General features: G+C 45.9%; 1 protein-coding gene across 12 annotated transcripts in view; it reads left to right on the top strand.

Annotated features, from left to right (window-relative positions):
* The window catches only part of agtpbp1 (ATP/GTP binding protein 1), a 325,109-nt gene that overhangs the window by 210,970 nt on the left and 88,751 nt on the right, over positions 1-25,388 (top strand). For 11 of the 12 annotated variants that reach the window (XM_038804830.1, XM_038804835.1, XM_038804834.1 and 8 more), the window contains 2 exons: positions 13,580-13,711; positions 19,579-19,755. In XM_038804830.1, coding sequence (XP_038660758.1) covers positions 13,580-13,711; positions 19,579-19,755 — 309 coding nt within the window. Of the gene's footprint in view, positions 1-13,579; positions 13,712-19,578; positions 19,756-25,388 lie in introns of those variants that run through there. The other variant, XR_005461593.1, reaches the window with a different exon arrangement.

The raw sequence follows: 25,388 nt of genomic DNA on the forward strand, positions 1-25,388 counted from the left end.
CAGGATAGAGGAGTTGACTGACCATGGCACTGTGGTACAGGATTCAAGTGGGGGGAGCACATAAAAATGTAGTGGTAGTAGCGGACATTGTAGTGAGGGGGGTTGACATTGCTCTCTTAGCAAGGAGTGGGAGTCAAGCCGATTGTGTTGCCTGCCAGGTGCCATGATTTTTGACATCTGCTCAGGGCTGGAGAGGAATTTGCAGTGGGATGGGGAGGATCCAGTGGCCGTGGTCCATCTGGGCACTAAGAACATAGGCAGGATGAGGAACGAGGTTCCGTGTGAGAAGCCAGGCACCAAATTAAGAATCGGGACCTCAAAGGTAATAATTTCTGGATTATTACCTGAGCCATGTGTAAATTGGCACTGGACAAATAAGATTACAGAAATGATTGCATGGCTCAAAGACTGGTGTGGGAGAAGTGGGTTCTGGTTCGTATGGCACTGGCACCATGGGATCCATGCCATTGGGTCAGTTTATGAGTGTATCTCTGAACCGTGCTGGGGATGTTCTAGCAAGCCATATAACTAGGGAAGTAGGGAGAGTTTTGTATTAAATAGTGGGAGCATGGGATCAAATTTGGGAAAATGTGGTGTACCGAAGAGTAGAGACAAGGCAAGAGAAAGGTACTAATATGGGAAATAATCCTGAGATTGAGAGAATCCTGAACTAGGATTCCAAGGTCCCTTTGTGCTTCTGATTTCCGAAGACTTTTCCCACTTAGGAAATCGTCTATGCCTCTTTCTACCAAAGTGCAATAGCTCACACTCTTCCACATTGTATTCAATCTGCCACTTCTCTTAGCCAGTCCAGATCCTTCTACAGCCTCCCAGCCTCCTCAACACTACCTGTCCCTCTAAATATCTTTGTATCATCTGCAGACTTAACAACAATGCCCTCAGTTCCTTCTTCCAGATCATTAATGTATATTGTGAATAGCTGTGATCCCAACACTGACCCCTGCGCAACACCACCTGTCACTGGCTACCATCCTGAAAAGGACCCCTTTATCCCCATTCTCTGCCTCTGCCAGTCAGCCAATCCTCTATCCATGCCAGTAACTTGCCCCTAACACCATGGGCTCGTATCTGATTCAGCAGCCTCATGTATGGCACCTTGTCAAAGGCCTTCTGGAAATCCAAATAGATCATGTCCACTGGTTTTCCTTTGTCTAACATCCTTGTTACCTCCACAAAGAATTCTAACAGTTTTTTCAGGCAAGACCTCTCCTTGGCGAGGTGCGATTCACTTCTATATTACAATGCATTTCTGAGTACTCCGTAATTTCATCTTTAATAATGGATTCTAAATTATTACCAACAACCGAAGTCAGGCTAACCGGCCTATAATTTCCTGTCTTCTGCCTCCCTCCCTTCTTAAACAGGGGTGTTACATTAGCCATTTTTCAATCCTCTGGGGCCCTCCCTGCCTTCAGTGATTCCAGAAAGACCACCACCAAGGCTTCTACAATCTCCTCAGCTATCCCCTTCAGAGATCTGGGGTCTTGTCCATCTGGTCCAGGTGATATATCTACCTTCAGACCTTTCAGTTTCCCCAGCACCTTCTCCTTGGTGATGGCCACTACACTCAGCTCTGCCCCTGACTTTTCCCTTCCAAAATGAACAACTTCACATTTTTCTACGTTATACTTCATTTGCCAACATTTTGCCCACTTACTTAACCTATCAATATCACTTTGCAAACTGTTTATATCCTTCTCGCAACTTGCCTCTCCATCTATTTTTGTGTTGTCAGCAAAATTGACTATACATTCACTTACTTCTTCTAAGACATAATATATATTGTGAACAGTTGCGGTCATAGCACTGATCCCTGTGGAACCCCACTGGTTGTCGACCTGAAAAAGAATCCTTTATCCCCACTCGCTGTTTCCTGCCCATTAGCCAATTCTCAATCATGCCAGTTTCCTGCCTCCAGCACCACGGGGTCTTACCTTAACGTTTAGGAGGTACCTTGTCGAATGCCTTCTGCAAGTCCAGTACAACACATCTACTGGTCCCCCTCTGTCCACTTGGTTGAGACTTCCTTGAAAAACTCTTAATAAATTACTCAGACGCTATTTTCCTTTCATGAAGCTTTGCTGACTCTGCTTGATTAGATTATGATTTTCCAAATGTGCTGCTTTACTTCCTTAATAATTGATTCCAACATTTTTCTCACAGTAGATGTTTGGCTAATCGGCCTATAGTTACCAGCTTTTTGCCACCCTCCCTTTTTGAATAGGGGTGTCACATTGGCAGATTTCCAATCCTCCAGCACTTTTCCAGAATCCAAAGATTTTTGGAAAATTATAACCAATATCTCTGTAGCTACTCTTTTGGGATCCTAGGATGCAAGCCATCAGGGCCTGAGGACTTATCTGCCTTTATCCCCAATAGTTTGTTTAATGCTACTTCTGTAGTGATGGTGATGGCATTTAATAATAATAATCGCTTATTGTCACAAGTAGGCTTCAATGCGTCCCTAGTCGCCACATTCCGGCGCCTGTTCGGGGAGGTCGGTACGGGAATTGAACCCGTGCTGCTGGCATTGTTCTGTACTACAAGCCAGCTATTTAGCCCACTGTGCTAAACCAGCCCCATTTAATTCCTAACCTCTATTCTGTAGTATTTTAAAAAAAGTTTTTATTCTCCATTTTCACATTTTCCTCCAAAATTCCCACCCCACCCCCAAACAGTAAACGGTAACAAATACAAAGTCAATCCCCTCAACAATAACAACGATCCCATCCTCCCACCACCCCAAACAACGGCCCACCTGTCAATATATGCATCCAATAAAACAAACCCTCCCACGGTGGAAACAAAAAAACAAAGGAGAAAAAAGAAAGGAGTCCGGGACTGCCCATGGTCACCCTAGAGTCCACTCTTTCCCCCCGCCCCCGCCCCGGTCACCCTAGAATCCACTCCTCCTCCTCCTCCTCCTCCTCCCCCCCCCCCCCCCCCCCCCCCCCCCCCCCCCCCCCACCACACTCTACGCTGTCCAACCTCCGAAAGAGTACCGTATGTGACACCCAAGAGTTGTAACCCCCCCCCCCCCCTCCAACTCCTCCCGCACATTGCCTCTTGTAAAACTCCTTACCCCAACCTCGGTTTCTTTCCCCCAACTTTCCACTCCAGCTAGACCACTCGGACCCTGTTCTGCCAGGTTCCGATGGCCGAAGCCCCTCTCCCCACCTCACTCCTGTTCACTGGCCGGTTTAAACCAGCCAGCGCGGATGCCCCCGCCCGGGTCCCTTTCCCCCTTGCCCGGCCCAAGGAAAGCCCAGAAATCCCCTTTTAGCACGCACACCCCGCATATCCACCTACACCCCAAAAAGCCCTTGCTTCGAGTACAAATCCCATCCCTTCCCTTGTCCAAATATATACACCACTGGCTCCTCTAGCCCTACACCAGGACGCAGTGAAACGAAAAAAAGAAGAGACAAAAAAGAAAAAAAAAATACAGTCCTGAGGTTACATCGGCACATGGCCATTTCTCAATTTCTCAGTTCTGCCACAGTCCTTCTGCCTTCACAAACTCCTCCGCTGCCTCCGCCGTTCCAAAATAAAAGTCCTTGAGCTTATAAGTCACCGTCAGCTTCGCTGGATATACAATGCCGCACTGCACCTTGCTGATGTACAGTGCCCTCTTCACCCGGTTGAAAGCAGCCCGCCTCCTCGCCAGCTCCACTGTAAAGTCCTGGTATACACGTATACCAGCTTAAGCCCACTGCACCACCCGCTTCTGCTTGGCCCAGCACAGGGCCTTCTCTTTCACACAGTACCTACGGAAGCACAAAGTCACGACTCTTGGTGGCTCACCCGCCTTTGGTACAGGCCTCCACGACCGATGAGCCCGATCCAGTTCATATCGGGAGGGATCCTCCCCCTGCCCCAATAGTTTCGCCAGCATAACGGCGAAATACTCGTCGGCCTCTGCCCTTCAACTCCTTCGGGCAGCCCCACAATCCTCAAATTCTGTTGCCTGGACCTGTTTTCCAGGTCTTCCAATTTTCCTCGCAGATCCTTGTTCACCTCCATCACCTTCCGCATCTCCTTCCCCATCGAGGTAAGTTGATCTCCGTGCTGCGCCACCGTCTCCTCCACTACCTTCAGTGCCTCCCCTTGCGCCCGCACCTCCGCCATTGCACTCGCCACCGCCGTCGTCACCGGGGAAATCACCTCCTCCAACAGCACACTCAAAACCTCCCTCATCTCCTTCCTCATCGCCTCCAGGTGTTTTGTAAACTTCGAATTCTGCAGCCATTACCTTAGTTATTTCTTCAGCCTTCAGCAATGCGTCCTCTGCTGGTGCTCCAGCCTCCTTTTTCCCTGGTGACCCCATGGTGACTTCTCCACTCCCCAACTGTTCTTTTACCGGCCGTTTTCTTGCTGATCCTGGACATCTTCTTCTGCCTGCCTTTGACGCCTCCTTGGACCCTGGGACCGGGCTTAAAGCCCCGAAAATGCCGTTCCCGATCGGGAGCCCTCCGTTGCGCAGCCGCCTCCTGCCCACCGTCACCGGAAGTCCCTCTATTCCGTAGTATTAATGGAATATTCGAGGTATCTTCCACCATAAAGTCTGATGCAAAATATGTTTAACTCATCTGCCATTTCCTTGTACCCCATAACTATCTCCCCAGATTCATTTTCTAAGGGGCCTAGGTTAACTTTGACTTCTCTCTTCCTTTTTATACATTTAAAGAAGCTGGTTTTTGGGTGAAACCTGCAAAGCCACATTTATTGTCCAGCCCTTTCCTTTATATATTTGTTCATGGCATATGTATGTTGCAGACAAGGCCAGCATTTATTGTCCATCCCTAATAATCTTTGAGAAAGTGCTGATGAGCCACCTTTTTGAACTACTGCAGTCCATGTGGTACAACCATGGTACTATTAGGAAGGGAATTTGGCCTCGCAGTAGTAAATGAATGGCAATATAGTTCCAAGTCAGGATGGTGTGCAACTTGGAGGGGAGCTTGAAAGTAGTGGTGTTCCCATATGTCTATTGAGTTTGAACGGTGCTGTCAAAGAAACACATTACTAACACTGGTGGTGGAGGGGGTAAATGTTTAACTTGTAAATGGGGTGACTGTCAGGCTGTTTGCTTTACCCAGAAGTCAAGTGGAGAATACTCTATTATGCTCCTGACTTGTTCCTTCTAAATGGAGGACAGGCTTTGCAAAGTCTGATCTGCTCACGTAGCCACAGTATTTATGTGGCGGGTTACAGTTAACTTTCTGATCGATAGTAACACACTCAGCCCGGGGTTTGATAATGAGAGATTTGGCCAGTGAATGTCCAGGAGAGAAGATTTGATTCACTTCTTGCAGATGGTCATTGCCTAGCACTTGTGTGGTGCGAATATTAGTTGTTACTTATCCCAAGCCTGAATGTAGGTTGTCCTGGTCTTGTCACACACTGGCTCGGTCTGCTTTTGTACCTCCGGAGTCTTGAATAGTTATGAGTACTGCAATCATCTGTGAAGATGTGACTTCTGCTCTATGAGAGGATAGTCTGAAAAGTGGTAGTTGACCTTTTGTGAGTGCATTCCTGGTAAAGTTGTTGATAAAATGGTTAAAATTAAGGTGACTTGTTGGTATCCTGGAGGAATAATTGGCAAATAATCTAGAGACAATCTCCTACCAACTACGGTGCCTAATACATGTAACATATTTAAAATATGAATTGGGGAGGGTACATTAGTGCTGAATTGATTAGGGGGATTTCAGGGTAACATTCCAGGCAAAATCTTTGGTGGCAAAGATACCAATATTCAAAATGTCCCCTAGGATGGACCAAAATGGACTTTAATGAAAATGACTAGAAAGTATTTGGGCACATTGAGAGAGAGAGAGAAAGCCCAGATCATGGCGCATTTGAGCCAGTAGATAGGACCACACTGCTCCACTTAGGCTGTTATGATCTTACACTATTACAGACTTCAGAAACCATTGGAGAAACTTTTTTTTTTAATGTTTTTATTAGAGTCTTTCTTTGCATACAATACAAAATAAACAAATCTGAACAAAGCAAGTACAATGTACAAAAGCCAAACATTAGAAATAACCCCGAAACCCCCTTTCCCCTTTATTTTATTATATAAGAATGTTTTCTTTATTGATTCTTCATTATCATACACAGCAAGATCGTATAGTGACACACACATTACATTGAGATAAATGAATCCTAGTTGCCTGCCCGTATTTACAAACTTTCGGTCTGATGTCCCGCCGTCGTGTCTCTCTCTCTCTCTCTTCCTTCCTTCCTTCCCCCCCCCCCCCCCCCCCCCCCCCCCCACACACACACACACACACACACACACACACACACACACACACACACAACATGGGATCGGCGTATCTGGCTCCCTATTTTATCCCCCCCTCTCCTTTTGTTGGTGTTTGTGGTCTCTCTGTTGCACCCCCTCTCCCTATGCTCTGTTGGCTACAAGCAGGTCCTGGAACATGTTGGTGAATGGCCTCCACGTCTTGAGAAAGCCCTCATCTGATCCCCGGATGGTGAATTTGATTTTGTCCAGTTGGAGAAATTCTGACGGGTCGGCCAACCAATCTGCAGCTTTGGGTGGTGCTATTGATCGCCAGCCGAGCAGGATTCTTTGGCGGGTGATTAGGGAAGAAAAGGCTAGGGCATCAGGCCCCCATCCCATAAAAAATTCTGGCTGGTCTGATACCCTGAAGAATGTTATTTTTGGGCACAGCTCCACCTCACCTCCACAACCTTGGACATTGGCTTGAAGAAGATTGTCCAGAACCCAAGAAGTCTGGGGCATGCCAGAACATGTGGGTGTGGTTGGCTGGGCCTCCTTGGCACCGTTCACATCTATCCTTCACCTCTGAGAAGAAGCTGCTCATTTGGGTTCTAATTGGGTGTGGACTGTGCACCATTTTCAGCTGCATTAGGCTTAGCCTTGCACATGTAGAGGTGGTGTTTACCCTGTTCAGTGCTTTGCTCCAGAGTCTCCACTCTATTTCAATCCTGCTTCAAATTCCTAGGGGTACACATCACCAAAAAACTGTCCTGGTCCACCCATGTCGACGCTACCACCAAGAAAGCACAAGAGAGCCTATACTTCCTCAGGAAACTAAGAAATTCGGCATGCCCACATTAACTCTTACCAAATGCACCATAGAAAACATCCTCTCTGGCTGCATCACAGCCTGGTATGGCAACTGCGCGGCCCAAGACCGCAAGAAACTTCATGAGTTGTGAACACAGCCCCATCCATCACATGAACCTGCCTCCCATCCATTGACTCCATCTACACCTCCCGCTGCCTGGGGAAAGCGAGCAGCATAATCAATGATCCCTCCCACCTGCTTTACTCCCTCTTCCAATTTCTTCCATCGGCAAGAGAAATAAAAGCCTGAGAACGCGCACGAACAGACCCAAAAACAGCTTTTCCCCCACTGTTATTAGACTCCTAAATGACCCTCTTATGGACCGACCTGATTAACACTTTGATTAAAACCCCTGTATGCTTCACCTGATGCCGGTGTTTATGTAGTTACATTGTATACCTTGTGTTGCCCTATTATGTATTTTCTTTTCTTTTCATGTACTTAATAATCTGTTGAGCTGCTCGCAGAAAAATACTTTTCGCTGTACCTCGGTACACGTGACAATAAACCAATCCAATCCAATCCTTAGCTCTTCCTCCTATTTTTCTCTTGTCTCGTCAAGTGGGAAGTGTGCCTTTCCCAACAGTCACCCACAGAAGTCTCCGCAGTTCCCCCACCCCCTGCCCCAAGTTGCCCACGTCCAACTGTTCTTTAATAATGCATGTCCCAGCGTCAGTGGGTATGTCGTTGTTTCCCTACAGAGGAAATTTTTATCTCGCGTGTGTCGTAACTCGTTCCCCCTGGTCAGTTGAAGCCTCTCCGTCAGTTCTTCTCGCGTTGTCAGTCTATTGTCCATGTCGAAGTCACTAACTGTCAGTGTCCCTCGCAGGAACTTCCTGTATAGGCTCTCTTGTGCTTTCTTGGTGGTAGCGTCGACGTGGGTAGACCAGGACAGTGTCCCACCTCTGCAGGTCCTTTTTACTTCCTCCACCAGACTTGCCAGATTCCATTTGTGGATCCGTGTCCAGTCGTGAATCCACGTCCCTGGCTTGTGCATCTGTGCAATTGAAAGTACTTAGAGCTGGTGGTGTTAGTCTGCACGCTCGCCATGGGAGTGCAGTACAGAAGTTTCACCGATGATGTGAACCCTGCTCCAAGCCCGAACTGCTCTACTATCTCCAGGAGGTGCTTCTACTTGAATCTGTTGAAGGCCTTTTCTACGTCCAGGGAAATAATCACCTCTGGTGTTCTCTTCCCGAATGGGGTCATTATCACATTTAGCAGGCACCTGATGTTCAACATTAGCTGCCTACCCTAAACAAAACCCATCTGGTCCTCTGCAACCACCTCTGGTTCACAGTTCACCAGTCGCGTGGCTAGGATTTTGGCCAGTATTTTTTGCGTCCACATGGAGTAGCAAGATGAGTCTTTGTCTTTCTTGGGTATCAACGAGATTGAGTCTTTTATTAGTATTGGAGGTAGGGTGCCCCTTGCTAGCGAGTCTGTGAACATTTCCCGCAGGTATGGGGCCAGTGCTTTTGCTAATTTTTTACAGAAGTCCGCCGGGTATCTATCTGGTCTTGGCGCCTTCCCCACGTGCATGAAATTGATACTCCCCGTGACATCATCCAGTTCTAATGGTGTTTCTAGCCTCCGTATCTTATACTCCCCTGCGACTGGCTTGCCCAATCCATCAAGGAACTGCCTCATCCTCAAATCTCCCTTGGAGGCTCTCGTAGGTGTATAACTCCTAGTAAAGGCCTCAAACGTATCTGCTGCCAGTCTGCCTTTGTTGTCCCTAAACTTTGTTGTCCCTAAACTGTGCTATTTCCCTGCTGGCTATCTCAGCTGGTGTGCCAGCAGGCAGTTGGCTTTGTCTCCGTGTTCGTAGAAGGTCCCCTTTGTCTGGCAGAGTTGTTGCACTGCTATCCTTGTGGACAGAAGGTTAAAGTCCATTTGTAGCTTTCCCCTCTCTGCCAGAAGCTCCACAGTCGGTGCAGTGGAGTTTGGTCAGTCTGTCTCCAGTATGGAGTCGACCAGCTGTTGCCTAGACGCCCTATAGGCAACAATCTCACCCCTGATTGCAGCCTGCAATGCCTCCCAGAGCCTGAAGGGTGGGACCTCCCCATCCTCGTTGTGGTTAATATTCCAGTCGATAGCTTTCTGATATTGTCTCGCGGAAAACCTTGTCGGCAAGGAGGGCCATGTGCAACCTTGTGTCCCTCCAGTGTGGAGCATGGTCGGAGATCACAAGGAGTATCCCGCTCTTGCTGTTTCTGCAAACACCGTTTTCTCCACCAGAAAGGAGTCAATGCATGTAATACCTTATGTGCTTGGGAGAAAATAGAGATCCCCCCCCCCCCCCCCCCCCCCCCCCCAAACTGGGTGTGTGAGCCTCCATGGGTCAACAGCCCCCATCTACTGCATCAATAGAATCATAGATTTTATAGTGCAGAAGGAGGCCATTTGGCCCATCGAGTCTGCACCCACATTTCGAAAGAACACCCTACCTAAGCCCACATCTCCACCATATCTCCGTAACCCAGTAAGCCAACCCAAACTATTTTGGACACTACGGGCAATTTATCATGGCCAATCCACCTAACCTGCACATCTTTGGACTGTGGGAGGAAACCGGAGCACCCGGAGGAACCCATGCAGACACTAGGAGAACGTGCAAACTCCACACAGACAGTGACCCAAGCTGGGATTCAAACCTCAGACCCTAGAGCTGTGAAGCAACTGTGCTAACCACTGTGCTGCTGTGCCGTCTATTAAGCTGAGTTATTTATCCATTGTAAGAAGTCTGACAACACCAGGTTTGTTTCAAACACTAGCTTTCGGAGCACTGCTCCTTCCTCAGGTGAATGAAGAGGTAGTTTCCAGAAACATTTATGTAGACAAAGTCAATATGGACTCCTTTGGACCCACGATGAAGAATCACTGAAACGACTACACGATGACATCAATAGGTTCCATCCCACCATCAGCTTCCAAGGCAGCCTTCAGGATGCGCGACAATGCAAAATCGCCGAGCAGAAACTTATAGCCAAGTTCCGCACACATGAGTGCGGCCTCAACCGGGACCTGGGATTCATGTCACATTACATTCATCCCCCACCATCTGGCCTGGGCTTGCAAAATCCTACCAACTGTCCTGGCTTGAGACAATTCACACCTCTTTGACTTGGGGTAACCCCTATCTCTGGATCTGTAAAGACTTAATTACCTGTAAATGCTTGCATTCAAAGTATCATCTTGCATCTTTGACTTCGTACATATAAATGTTTCTGGAACCTACCTCTTCAGTCACCTGAGGAAGGAGCTGCGCTCCGAAAGCTAGTCATTTGAAACAAACCTGTTGGACTTTAACCTGGTGTTGTCAGACTTCTTACTGTGCTCACCCCAGTCCAACGCCAGCATCTCCACATTATTTCTCCATGTTAGAGGTCTTCCCTGTCTTGAGGTTTGACCTGTCTGCCCGTGGGTCCTGTACACAGTTCAAGTCACCTCCCATGATGAATCGGTGTGTGTCTATGTCAGGGGGCCCGCCATAGTCTTCTTTACAAACTCTGCGTCGTCCAATTGGGAGCTTACACTTTAACAAGGACCAGTTCCAAGACATCGCTGAGCATGACATACCAATCCCCTGGGCCCGTAACCATCTTTGTCGTCGTAAACACCATCCTCTTGTGGAGCAGTATGTCTACCCCCCCTTAGCTCTTGTCCCGTAGCATGAATGGTACGTCTAACCCACAAGCCCTTCCTTACCTACAGTCGGTCCTTCTCCTTCAGATGTGCCTCTTGGAGGAGAACCATAGAATTCGTAAAGTGCACAAGGAGGCTATTCGGCCCATTCAGTCTGCACCGACCCTCTGAAAGCGCACCCTACCTAGGCCCACTCTCCACCCTACCCTCATAAGCCCATAACACCACCTAACCTGCACATTGTTGAACACTAAAGAGCAATTTAGCATGGCCAATCAACCTAATCTGCACATCTTTGGACTGTGGGAGGAAACTGGAGGAAACCCACGCAGACACTGGGAGAAATTGTCAATTCCACACAGACAGTCATCCAAGGCCAGAATTGAACCCGGATCTCTGGAGCTGTGAGGCAGCAGTGCTAACCACAGCCACGGTGCTGCCATAAGACTATGTAGACTTTCATGCTTTTCAGCTGGGCAAAGACTCTGGATCTTTTCACTGGGCCGTTGAGTTCCCTGATGTTCCAGGTGACTATTCTTATCGGGAGGGGTTCTGTTGTCACCCCCATCCCGTCCCTCATCTCCTGCGGGATCAACCATGTGTACCTTGTGGATATGACCTTGCACCGAGGTTTACCTTTTGTTAGGGGGCCATCCAAAATGGTTGCGGTCACCGGATTGACCATAAGGCCAGGCTCTGGGGTTTCCCTTTGTCCAGGGGCCACCCAATATGGCCGCCAACTATGTCACGCCACATGGGTGATCCCCTGCACTCCGGGATATCCCGTTGTTTGGGGACCCTCCAAAGTGGCTGTTTGCGGTACCATCTTGTTCGCTGTTGCTATGTGTGGCCTGTTGTAGCCAGCCCAGAACCCTTACCCGCTCGCCCCCCCCGTCCTTTTGTTTCCCCTATAGTTATGCACCTTCCCCTCAACCACTGGTCCCCCCCCCCCCCCACCCCTCTGCATATATCCCCTCTTATGATGCTTACTCCCCCGTCGCCAGGTGTTCTCTCCCCCGTGGGAGATGTGCCACAGCCCCTCCTCGCTCGTATCTCCTGGCACTAGCTTTCCCACTTGTGTGGTGGCCTCTCTCCTGGTGTCGTCTGACCTCCTCCTTGACCCCCTCTTCCTCTTTCTCCCTTTTTCCTGCACCCCACTACCCTCACCCCCTCCTTTCTGTGCCTTTGTTTTTGGCTTCTGAGTGAGGTGGTACAGTCCCGCGCACATTGTCTTTGAGTCTCTCAGCCTCTCGGAGCCGGCTTCAACTCTGTTTCTGCTGCTGCTTTCCTATCCCGTTCTTTTGGATGAACCCGTCTGCTTCTGCATGGGCCGTAAAATAGTGCTCATTGCCCTGGAAGGCTATCTACAGTTGCAGTTTCTTGTCTGGCCCATTGCAGGATTCTCTCCTGGCCTTGGTACCGGTCAGCCCAAATATCTCTGGCGGGTTTGGGAAGCTATAGCTTCCCACGAGGTTTCCCAGCATCTTAATCCATGGAGTTCCACCTTCGGTTCTCTCCAGGAGTACCACTATTCTGAGGTTCTAACGCCTCGGCCGGTTCTCTTGGTCTTCCAAGTCCCCTTAAGGTTCCTCTGGGCCGCCACCAACCTTGCTATCTCTGCCTCTAGTGCGATGATCCAGTCACTCTGGACCATGGAGGCCTTTTCCAGCTCTTTGATTGTGCTCCCCATTTTGTCAAGAACCACCAGTATTTCCTTGACCGCCACCTTGACTGCTGACTGGATTCCAAGTCTTATGTCCTCCTTGAGCACCTTTAGCTCTCTTGTGACAAACCTCCTCCAATGCAGAGGAGTGAGTTGTTTGCACAGTTGGTTGGCCCCTCTCCTTCGGGTATGGCCAGGGCTTCCTAACCTTGTGCGTCTGCCGTCCTGCTCACCGGTTTCTTCAGGATCCTGTTGCCGTTCGTTTCCTTGCGGCCTCCGATGCAGCGGTTGTTTGGCATTTCAGTTTATATTCCATATCTTTGTTTACAGGTTGAAGAGGGTGATAGGTGGATGCTTTTCTTTTCTCGGTTATGGCAGACTATTTTTGGTTAAAAGTGCATATTTCCTAGGAGGAGAGCCACCTTCCGTGCATCCGTTCAGCATGCCAGTCACCGGATATCATCATTGGAGAAACTGACTGGTTAGCCTGGCACTGCAAATGGAAAGAGCGGATAAGTGGCCAGTGAAGGATTGATAGCAATGACAAAGGGAAGATTGAGGGGGGAAATAGATTTATTGATGTCACATCTGTAATCTTAGCTTATTTGGCTCGACAGCTGGTTGTGATGCAAAGCAAGACAAGAAATGGGTGTTCAATTCCCATACCGGTTAAGGTTATTCATGAACCTTGCCCCTCGCCTGAGGTGTGGCGATCCTCAGGTTAAATCACCACCAGTCAGCTCTCCCCCTCAAATGGGAAAGCAGCCTATGGTCATCTGGGACTATGGCGACTTTAGTCAAGAAATGAATTAGGAAGCAATCAAAGCCAAAAATGTGAAACAAATCCAGAAGAAATAATTACCAGGAGAAACAGGATGGCATCCAAACTGCAGTTGAAATATTTGGCTGACACCTGCCAAGTAGTTAAATTGTGTAATTGGTGTGATTACCCCTCAGTTGACTTTTCCATCATAAATTTATAATGGAAAACATTGTCAATGAAAAGGTGGTATAAGCAAGAGGTGCCTCCAGACATCAAGGTTTCAACTATAAATAGGGGAAATAAAAAAATCGGTTAGTTATAAACTATCATGTGATTTAGTTTCCAACGTTGTTTCTGCAGGTTTTTTGTGATTATCATGGTCATTCACGCAAGAAAAATGTCTTCATGTATGGATGCAGCATAAAGGAGACAGTGTGGCAGACTGATGTCAGTGCTTCCTCTTGTGACCTTCAGGAAGATCTTGGATACAGGGTCAGTATGCACTTTGCACTCCATCCAATGTACATGATACTCCTAAATTTTCAGTGACTAGTAATTTTAGCTATTGGCAATAGTAGTACTGTAGCTGGAGTAAACATTTTCATAATTAAATGATGCCTGTTCTGACCAAAATGTAAGGACCACTTAGTTATGTTGTTTTACAGTAATAGTATCTGTTTTTGTGTTTCTTTTTATAATTATCTATATTCTGCACACAGTTCAAATATGTGCTGGTTAGGTGGATTGGCCATGCTAAATTGCCCCTTAGTGTCCAAAAGGTTAGATGGGGTTACGGGGGTATGGACCAAGATAGGGCGCCCTATCGGAGCGTCGTTGCAGACTCGATGGGTGCTGAGTGGCCGCCTCCTGTACTGTGGGAATTCTATGATTGTTTTTGTATTCACCATCTGCACTTAACAGTTATCAGTCCTTCAGCAGCTCGGGGACGGAGAAAAATTGCAGTAGTAGCTACTGGCTTTAATGATCATTCACCTGAAGAAGGAGCTGCGCTCCGAAAGCTAGTGACTCGAAACAAACCTGTTGGACTTTAACGTGGTATTGCAAGACTTCTTACTGTGCCCACCCCAGTCCAACGCTGGAATCTCCACATCATGGCTTTAATGATGGTCATGATCTTCGGGAATCAATAGATGGCACAGTAAGCCTAATATGTTTATGGCAGTGCATGAATCAGTTGTGGTTTAGATAGATTCAGTGTTGTTGAGACCCTGAGCAATAGGTTGCCTGAAAACTAGAATGGTTATAATCAGTATAAATTGGCAAGTAGACACCAATACTGATGTTGTATCTGCTCAAGGCCTACCTGCAGCCATCTCAGGGAAATCTACTCTCCCACGGAGGCAGGAATTCAGTAGTTGGGAATGCCACCTGTTGGTCAGAAAAGCAGTGGGGAACCCGTCAGTTCCATGGGGGAGGCCTGATGGAATTGAAAGCCTTTTGGGCATTTAAGTGGCCACTGTCAGTCCATGATTGAGATGCTTCAGGGTGGAAGTCCCCACCTGCTGAGAGCAGGTGGGGACTTCCACAGGCAGGCAGCTTCTCATACCACCTGGCCAGCAGGAACAGCTGCAGCTCATGGCACTGCATGTACCAAAGGCCAAGGATCATTGAGGAATCACAGGCCAACAGTGAGTGAAGGTGGGATGTGGATTGCGATATAGCGGGGGCCACAGGAGAGGCGGCAGGGGAGTCGAAGGCAACAGCAAAGGGATGAGTTTCCGCCCCCACCCCTGCCTGATGCCAGGTAGCTTAATGGGGCACAGAATATCTGATAGCTATGTGTGGCCTTCCAAGGGTGTGGGAAAGTTAAGCATCCTCCATTTAATCCCTTAGCCACCACTAAATTGCAGGATAATGTCTTAAACATAGAGTTTTACAGCACAGAAAGAGACCCTTCAACCCACCATATCTGCACCGGCCAACAAGCACCTATCCTAATCCCATTTTCCAGTATTCGGCCTGTAGCTTTGTATGCTATGATGTTTCAAGCGATCATCAAAATGCGTTTTAAATACTGTGAAGGTTCCCGCTCTAGCCTTTCAGGCAGAGAGTTCCAGATTCCCACCACCCTCTGAGTGAAGAAAGTTTTCCTCAAATGCCTTCTAAATCTCCTACCCATTACCTTAAATCTAGATCCCCTCATTATTGACCCCTCAACTAGGGGGAAAGGTTTCTTCCTATCTATGTCCTTCATCATTTTGTACAGCTCAATTAGGTTCCCCTCTCAGCCTCCACTGCTCTAAAGAGAACAACTCCAGTCTAACCAGCCTCTTCTCATAGCTGAAAAACTCCAGCTCAGACAATATCCCGACGAATCTTCTCTGCACCCTTTTGAATGTGTTCACATCCTTCCGATAGTGTGCCGACTAAAACTGCACACTCCTTGTAAAGGCAAGTCTCCCATATGGCCTTTTAACCACCATATTTTCTTGTCCTGCTGTCTTCCGGGATCTATGTATATGCACCCCAAGGTCCCTCTGGTCCTCTACTTTCTAGCATCCACCGTTTATTCTGGAACTCTCTGCCTGAAAGGCTAGAGCGGGAACCTTCACAGTATTTAAAACGCATTTTGATGATCGCTTGAAACATCATAGTGCCTTTTTAGTGCTCAGAAAATATCACCTCACACTTTGCAGGGTTGGTTTCCATTTGCCACTTCTGCCCATTTTACCAGCCCATCTATATTGCCCATTAATCTAAGGTTTTCCCTGTCGCTATTTATCACAACGCCAATTTTTGTGTCATCTGTGAACTTACTGATCATATTCCCCACATTGCCATCTTGATCTTAATGTACACTACAAACAGCAAAGGACCCAGCACCTTATCCCTGCGTTACACCACTGGGCACAGGTTTGCAGTCACAAATATAACATTCGACCAGCACCCTCGCCTCCTGTCACTAAGCCAATTTTGCATCCAATTGCCAAATTGCCTGGATCCCATGGGCTGGTACCTTCTTGATCAGTCTCCGATGCAGGACCTTGTCAAAAACTTTGCTGAAGTCCATGTAGACTCTATCTACTGTATTTCCCTCAACTCATCACCTCGAATAATTCAATCAAATTTTGTTCGACATGATCTCCCCATAACAGCCATGCTGACTATCCTTGATTAATAATTGCTTCTCCCAAGTGGGGATTGATTCTGTCCCTCAGAATGTTTTCCAATAATTTCCCTGTCACTGGCCTGTAATTACCTGTTTTTCTCTAATTCTCTTGTATAATGGTAATTTGTTAGCTGTCCTCCAGTCCTCTGACACTTCACCTGTGACCATAAAGGATTTGAATATTAACGTTAGAGCCCCTGCAATCTCCTCTCTTGCCTCACACAGCAACCTAGGACATCACACCTGGGCCTGGGGATTTATATACTTTTAAGCCTACTAAAACTGGTAACACCAACTCTCTCACAATAATGAACTTAAATGACATTTAGGTTCAATGCCAGTGGCTGAGACTCTCATGTAAGCCCCTTCTGCCATTCAACTTAATCTGGGGGTGGATTTGCCACCACTGGCAGATGCAGGGCCTTTCTATGATTGAGTGGACCCAGTCACCATGTTTTTCTCCTGCACCTGGCTGCATTATTTCCAACCTATAGCCTGTTTTATATACATAAATGGAAGTTCTGTTTCCAGTGTAGCTTAAAACAAAACACTGACACTGGAATCTGTATGTTTTTCTTAATTTTATTGTTGGTTGAACTTGTAACAGAAGTAGAACAAGAACAAAAGTAACAGTCAGGCCACTGGCAGCCACAAAATTGCCTGCATAGTAAGCAAATGGCAAATATGATTGCTGCAAAATTGATAATGACTCCCAATCCCATGCCTCGACAGATGTCTGTAAGTAATTAGGCAGCCTGTGCTCTCAATTTACAGACCAATTCATATTTACTGAACAACAGCTTGCATTTATATAGCACCTTTAATGTAGTAAAATGCCCCAAAATGCTTGGGGAGGAGTGTTAATTTGACAGTGTGCCACGTAAGTCCAGGTGACTCAAAACTTGGTCAAACAAAAGGAGCATCTAACAAGAGGAGAAAAAGAGAGATGGCGAGGTTTGAGGAGCGAATTCCAGGCTTTAGCGCTTAAGCAGCAGTAGAAACAGCTATCAGTGGTCAAAGAAAGACTTGCATTAAACATTGCGTTTTTCATGAATGCTAGATGTCTCAAAGCACTTTACAGCCAATAAATTCCTTCATGAAGTGTTATCACTTTTGAACTCCAGTAAATAGCAATGTGATGACCAGATAATTTTTTTTTGTGATGTTGCTTGAGGAATAAATATTGGCCAGGACACCAGAAATAACTCTTATGCTCTTGTCAAAGATGTTTATTATCAGATTTCTTTGCAAATATAACAGAATTGGTTTGGTGGTGATCATGGGGTCGGGAATCGACCACACTCGATCCTTATCTTTTGGAAGGGGAACTCACTTGAAGTAAAAATTAAATTGATAAACGCTTCATGTCGTCCTGTCACCACGTTAACAGTAATCACATGGGCTGGTTATTGAATCACTTGCCTGCAGTCTACATGTTGGGATTCCTTTTCCTTTAGTTTGCCTGCTTTTACTTAGTCCAGGGTTTTTCAAAGTGTGGGTCGCAACCCGTGGGTGGGCCACAATGGCGGGTGTCAGGTGGGCCGCAGTGTTTGTGTATCCGGTCTCAGCGCTGGATTTCCAGGTCCTCCTTGTTACCTGTCATAGGATCACGCTGCTCGCTACTCTACTGCTCAGATCTCTAGAGAATGTAAGGTAAAGTTTTAGTTGAAGGATTTTATTTTGTAAATATCTCCCTAGCTTTCCTCGTGGTCAAGCAGGGGATTTAGCTGCTTAAAGCCAAGAGCTTTATTTAAAAAGTAATAATTTTCGGTTTTAATCCAGTCAGAAGTACACATTATCGTTCTGTCATAAGTGATCCATGACACTGTGCTGAAGACACACGAGCAGTGAGATTTTCACCCCGAGCACTAGCTGATATTTATCTGGGATTTGCAGCTTGGATAGATATTTTAATTATTCTCAGCTGTTACTGGGAGCTAAGTTGTGCGTGAACTTGTAGTTCAGAGCCAGAGATGGCCTTTAGTGAGAGAATAATGGTCTCAATAAAAGGATGACACTTAATTTCCATTCCCTCCAGTTTAAGTTTTTATTTATGAAGAGGGGAGTGGAACTTTTAACATGCAACATGTACAGACAGGGTGAGAATTTGTAAACCTTTTCAGTCCAGGATTAGGAAGGTTGGAATGTAGGAACAGAAATTAACTATTTCTTCAGCATGTTTTTCCTTGCCTTGCTCCCTATTGCCTTTGATGGTGGTGGTCCTGGCATCAAAATCAAATATCGCATGGACAGGAAACCTCTCAGTCTGAGGCTGTTCAGAACATAGACCCAGTTCTCCATGGGCATACTTAACGATTTCCTGTTTGCTGATGACCAGAGTCGCACATGCAATGTAGCATGGACTAGTTCTCCACTGCATGTGACAACTTTGGCTTTATAATCAATACTAAGAAAACTGAAGTAACATAGAAATTTGTTCCAGGAAAGCCCTACCTTGATTCCAAAGTTCCAGTCCATGACCAGAATCTGTCAACAGTCAATAAGTTCACTTATCTCAGCAGCACACTCTCCCCCGCAGTCTCTGTCAATGAAGAGTCATATGTAAGCGTTACCAAAGCAAGCATAACTTTCTGCAGACTTCGAACACCAAGATTGAAAAGGAGTAAGTCTGTCTTAACAAACTGAAAATCTATAGAGCAATAGTCCTGCCCCTTTTGCCCAATAGATGTGAGCTGTGCACCAGCAACATATTAAGAAACTCTTTGATGACAGGGTTGGCAGAACCCATTTACATATCTGCAATTCATAGAATCCCTGCAGAAGGAAGCCACTCGGCCCATCGACACAGCACCCTACTTTAGCCCACGCCTCCATCATATCCCAGTAACTCCACCTAACCTTTTGGACACTAAGAGGCATATTAACATAGCCAATCCACATAGCCCGCACATCTTTGGACTGTGGGAGGAAACTGGAGCACCCGGAGGAAACCATGTGCAGACACGAAGAGAAAGTACAAACTCTACACACAGTCACCCGAGGCCGGAATTGAATCCTTGTCCCTGGAGCTGCGAGACAGCAGTTCTAACGACTGTGTCACCAATTTGCTTATTCTACCTAAATACAAAGTTAGCTACTTATTATAATTTTATTGTTTACAGCAGCAAGGTGTAGTAGAAGGGTATCTTCAGCAGACAAAAGCAAAATGCTAATTTTGTTTAATGGAGCTAAATTTTGCGCTATATTTTCCTGTGTTTTGACTATTTAGACTCTGCCAAAGGTACTGAACCAAATTGCACCAGCATTCTGCATGAGCAGTTGTAGTTTTGTGGTGGAAAAATCCAAAGAATCCACAGCACGGGTTGTCGTGTGGCGTGAAATTGGTGTGACGAGGAGTTATACCATGGAAAGCACATACTGTGGCTGCGATCAGGGCAAGTACAAGGTAAAATAAAAGCTAAACTAAATTTCACTCCTTGAAAGTAAAATTAGGTGGGGTCACTTTGAAGTTTGCAGCTTGATTACCCGCCCTTTGAAGAAGCCTTCCAATTTTCCTCTTATTAATTTTGCACAATCCACCAGATTCCTACACAAGTGGCAAAGTTCAAAATGACCCTGAAATCTCTAATGTCATTCAGAATATTCAAAGTCAAATAAGAAAATATAACCCATTACATGGAGGTGCTCTTCGAACTCTGTGGTTCTTGTATTGGATTTCTCCTCCACCCTTTAGGAATGCATTTTCTCTGATCAACTTGAAAATTGATTAGTCTTAATTATGGTCTACATATATTGAAATAATCCTGAGATATTTAAATCAGAAGTGATGTGATTTTCTTTGACTGTTAGATTATTCCCACTTCCCTTTGTTCCATATGAATTTATGTAAATCTGTATTATTTTATGATGAAGTAATAGTTCAGAAAATGTGAGCAAAAAATGTTTACTGGAGATTATTTATATTTTTAAGCAATTTCCTCCTTTTTTCACCCCATTCACCAGCCATTCGCCCCCATTCACCAGCCATTCGCCCCCATTCACCAGCCCTTTGCCCCCATTCACCAGCCCTTTGCCCCCATTCACCAGCCATTCGCCCCCATTCACCAGCATTCAATGTAAAATCATAATTGGTAAATAAAACAATTATAGATTTAAATTGTTTATGATATATCAGTTGAAATAAAGTAGAAAAGTTGTTTCTGCTCGGCTAACTTTCGGTTCCTTTAAACTTTGAAGTATCTGCTCACAGCATTCATAACAAGATAGATGAATTGATGAAGAGAGTAGGAATAAATGGGTATGGTCTGATAGCTATTACAGAGATGTGGCTGCAAGGTGACAGGCTAGGAACGTGATATTTGACGTTTTTTGACATTCAAAAGAATAGGAAGAAAGGAAAAGAGGTGCTGTAGCCCTGTTAGTAAGGATTACATCAGTATAGTAGTGACAACTGATCTTGGTTTGGAAGATCAAGATGCAGAATCAATTTGGGAGCAAATAAGAAATAGCAAGAGAAATAAAGCACTGGTGGGAAAAGCTTCTAGGCCTCCTAATAGTAAATATTAAGAAAAAAGGGAGCTTATGAGAAAGGTACAGCAATAATGTTGGATAATTTCAATTTTCATATAGGTTGGACAAATCAAGTTGGCAAAGCTAGCCTTGTGAATGAGTTCATAGATTGTGTCCAGGAAAGTTTCTTAGAAAAGCGCATTGTGGAACCATCCACGGAGAGGCTATTTTGGACCTTGTCATATGTAATGAGACAGGATTAATTATCTCATAGTAAGGTAATCATAATAAGATTTTACATTCAGTCTGAGAATGAAAACCTTGGATCTGAAACCCATCGTAAACTTAAATAAAGGTGATTATAAATGTATAAAAAAAAGTTGCCTGAACTGGACTGAGAAAATAGGTGATAGGTAAGCTGTGGCAGACATGAAGGAAATTAAGAATGGTATCAAATTGAAAGAAAAGACATATGCTGTGAATATTGATGGTAGACCAGAGGAAGGGAAACTTAGTTAAAGGTCATAATCATGGCAGGACAGGTGATACACTTCTGGACAAGCACGTCTGCAGTAAATGTCTGAGGAGCATCGGCTCTGAGTCATTGAGCTGGAGGCTGAGCAGAGGTCACTGAGACACATCAGGGAGGGAGAGAGTACCTGGATGCTTTACTTCAGGAGGCGGTCACACCCTGAGGATATAATCTGCCGGTTTGAAAAGTGGTCAGGGACAGGAGTATGTGACTGCAACTGAGACAGGTAAGGGGACCCAAAGGGCAGAAGTGTCAACCTCTGAAATTGTCCAACAGTTTTGAGATTATTTCAGCTTGCTTGGATGAGAGTGGGGGCTGCAAGGTGGACGGCCTGACTGACTATGGCTCTATTATACAGGAAGCCTTTCAAATGGGGGGGGGGGGGGGGGGGGGGGTGCACATGAGAATGTAGTGGTAGTAGAGGACAGTATGGTGAGGGGAATTGACTGTTCCCTGCAGCAAGGAGCGAGAGTCCACGCTGCTGAGTTGCCCACCCAGTGGCATGGTTCAGGACATCTGCCCCGAGCTGGACAGGAACTTGCAGTGTGCGGGGGAGCAGATCCTATTGGCATGGTCCTCATAGGTACCAACAACATAGGTACTCTTCGGAAGTGATTATAATAATTTCCTAATCGGGGTAGATAGGGATATAGATTTCTGGTCCAGCATTGTCTAGAGAGAGATGCCTACTTAATGCATTAAGTAAAGCCTTTTACAGGGTGCTACTGTTGGCATCTCTGGGTTCCTGGCCCAGAATTCACCTCAGCATTGGGATTGGGACCCAAATCTGGATTATAGAATCTAAACCAGAAGGTGGATAATATGCACAGATATTAAATAAAAATAGTTTGAGGGACGTAGAAGTTGAAAAAAAAACACTAATTGTTTTTTATGAATCCCCAACAATAAATCAGTGTCAGAAGTTTTTTCGCCATATTAAAGACATCCCACAGAAAATTCACTGCTACTAACATGGACAAGTCCTAATATCCGCTGACATGTTTAGTGGGTACCTATATTGTATTCACTAGAAATTCATGTCCTACCATGTATGTGAACATAGGTTCTCTTTGTGAGACACCAATATAACAAAGCTTCTGCAGGAAGAGGACAGTGCGTACACCAATTTCCTGATTTCTGCACATATTGCAAATGCTGATATCTGCTGTCTGATTCACTCTTTGATAATAGTGAACGTTGATAGCTTTGGTGCTATTTTGATCACGTGATTCAGGTTATTATTTTTCCATGAACCTGACAACATAATTGATTGGATGTAATGGAAAGGTTTCTGGCTGTCATTTGTGGTAGGTTTTGCTGGGAATTTCCTATCGGCTCTGCCAGCGAGTTTTCCACGGCTGTCTAACCACACTAAGTCACTTTTTTCGGTCCTGGGTAGTTTCTCACCGGTTTAGCCAACACTTGGATTTATTTTCACCACCAGAGAGCTGAACTCACTGGCCAGACCCGCTCCTCTGAGATCTGGCTGCCATTTTGAAAGGGTGCCACGATCTCTATACAAGCTTGAGGGTCCCCCACACCCCCAACCCATGGGTAATGCCACACCCCATACAAGCAGGCGTTACCCCACAACCAAGGGCACCCCGCTAAGGGGTCCCTGCAGGCCCCCCCACACCCCCTTACAGACGCCACCCTCTTCCAGGACCTACACCCTTCAACCCCACCCTTCATACACCCTCCACCGTCCTTTCATGGGCAGTGTCGCTCTGGCACCTGGGAGTGCACTTGCTGGCTTTGTGGTGCCACCTGGGCACCTTGGCAATGTCAGGGTGGTAGTGTCAAGGTGACAGTCGAGCAGTGAGTGCCATAGTGCCCGTGTTCTAGGGAGAGAGCCAGTGGGCCAGCCTGTCCTATCCTTGACCACCGAAGGGCCTCCGATGGCCCGGGAGACCCCCCAGGCTGGTGTTCAGCCTGGTCATTTGTGTGGAGCAGCACTGAAAGGTACCTGGCTGAGGCCTCCCTAGGGAGGCGGCAGATCACACGTGAGTATGCTTGTCGGTTTTATAACCTACTTAAATGTGCATGGCCTGGTCCCGCGCATTATGGGCAGGATTCTGGTTGCGCCACCTCACGGGACTTGGGTGGATCCCGCAAGGCGCCATGACTGCTGGGAATCCTGCGGGAGGCTTGTCCCGGCATCTACCGACCACGTCGCCCTGTCTTTGTGTATATCATCCAGTTATCTTTCACAAGATGAGAGTTTTGAAAGGCTTTGTAAATAAATAAATCATCTGCCTTCACCTCTATGTGTTTAACTTTTCTCTTTTGCTATGAAGATCAGCTGATTGACGATGTTAATCCTAAAAGAAAACATAAGATAATATAGAATGAAGTGAATGGGAAGTAGATATTACTTCTGTGATCAAAGAGTGTTCGTTATGTTTGAAACCCCCCCCCCCCCCCCTCCAAACCCTGTCAATAAATGCAATTTTCCATAATGCAAAAGTCCGCTTATATTCAAGAAACCAGGATAATGTATACCGTGCAGTACAAATAGTCGTCTTAGAATACAGAATGGGAGTATTGCTCAAAAAATATATATTTTGTCGAAGCCTTTCATTTTGCTCTCATTTTGCAAGAATACCAGTGTCAGGGGAAATGGCAACTTTTTATAGAAGAGAGTTAAATTTGATAGAGGGTTTGCCATGGAGGCTGCACCAGTTGACCTTTGGCTGACCGTTAACTGCCAAGTTTCGTTTGAAATTTAAACCAGGCACTTGACTCTGGTCAAGGCAATGTAAGTGGAATGAATCAGCAAATGGCTATCTCTTAGCTTAGTTAGCTGAAGCAGGCAGAATGTGTGTACATGTTCTTTCTGGTTACAAAGAACAGGGCCCTGTCTATTAATATGTGCAGCTTGCTTCCAGTACACGGAACTGTGCCACATTGCGAGCCTGACTGCCAATATTAAATGGGTTGTCAGTGTAATTTTTAAAACACAGAACTATTTACAAAATGTCCAATTGCAGGATCACATCTAATGTTGGGCACTGTGTTTAGAGCTTTGCAAGCACGGACGGACTGGTTGGATACAGTCTGTACTTTGCGAGCAGCAGAAGAGCCATGCTGTTTGATACAATATGCGCCAGTCTTTGGGATGGACGACCTACATACCTAGCATCACACTGGCACTGAGATTCATATACCACGTTGCACATGTGGTATATGAATTTCACAGGCCTGCTGAGTATTTCCAGAATGTTGTTTTTATATCAGATTTCTACCAACTGCAGTATTTTGCTTTAAGCATATGTCAAAGTTATATAAATAGTACATCTAATGAATATCTCGTCTGCCAAAAAAAAAGAAATTAAGCCATGGGAACATGCTGCCTTTTGAAGACTAATAAAATATTTAAAACATCCAGATGCCGTAGATATTGGCGTGTAAGTCAATACTTGAATCCTCAAAAATTCCTTTGAGAAACAGGTCAAGTATAAACGTGAACCATTCGTGTAGGGTGAGTGGTTGTCATGTTTGTCATTCAGGGTCTGCTCTGTATGGGCAATTCATAAACTCCTGTGTATCTTCGCAACATTGCCTATATCACCTACTTGACCCCTTGTATCCAGTTATTCACACTTCTTTAACCTGGGATTACCCCCTATCTCTGGATCTGTAATGATTTGATTACCCGCAAATACTTGCATTCCAAGCATTGTCTGGCATCTCTGACTTTGTCTATAAAAATGTTTCTGGAACATACCTCTCCATTCACCTGAGGAAGGAGCAGTGCTCCGAAAGCTCTTGTTTGAAACAAATCTGTTAGACTTTAACCTGGTGTTGTAAGACTTCTTACTGTACAAACACTTGGTCAAAGAGCTAGGTTTTGAAAAGTATCTTAAAGCAGGAAAGTGCGGTAGAGAAGCAAGAGGTGTTGTGGATTCCAGAGTTCAGGGCCTTGGCAGCTGACGGCACGGCCACTAATGGTGGCATTATTAGAATCAGGGAAGCTCAAGAGGGCAGAATTAGATGAGTGTGAATATTCTGAGTGTTGTGAGAGTTTATAGAATAGG

The sequence above is a fragment of the Scyliorhinus canicula genome, chromosome 8 (genome assembly GCF_902713615.1).
Source record: "Scyliorhinus canicula chromosome 8, sScyCan1.1, whole genome shotgun sequence".
Lineage (NCBI taxonomy): Eukaryota > Metazoa > Chordata > Chondrichthyes > Carcharhiniformes > Scyliorhinidae > Scyliorhinus > Scyliorhinus canicula.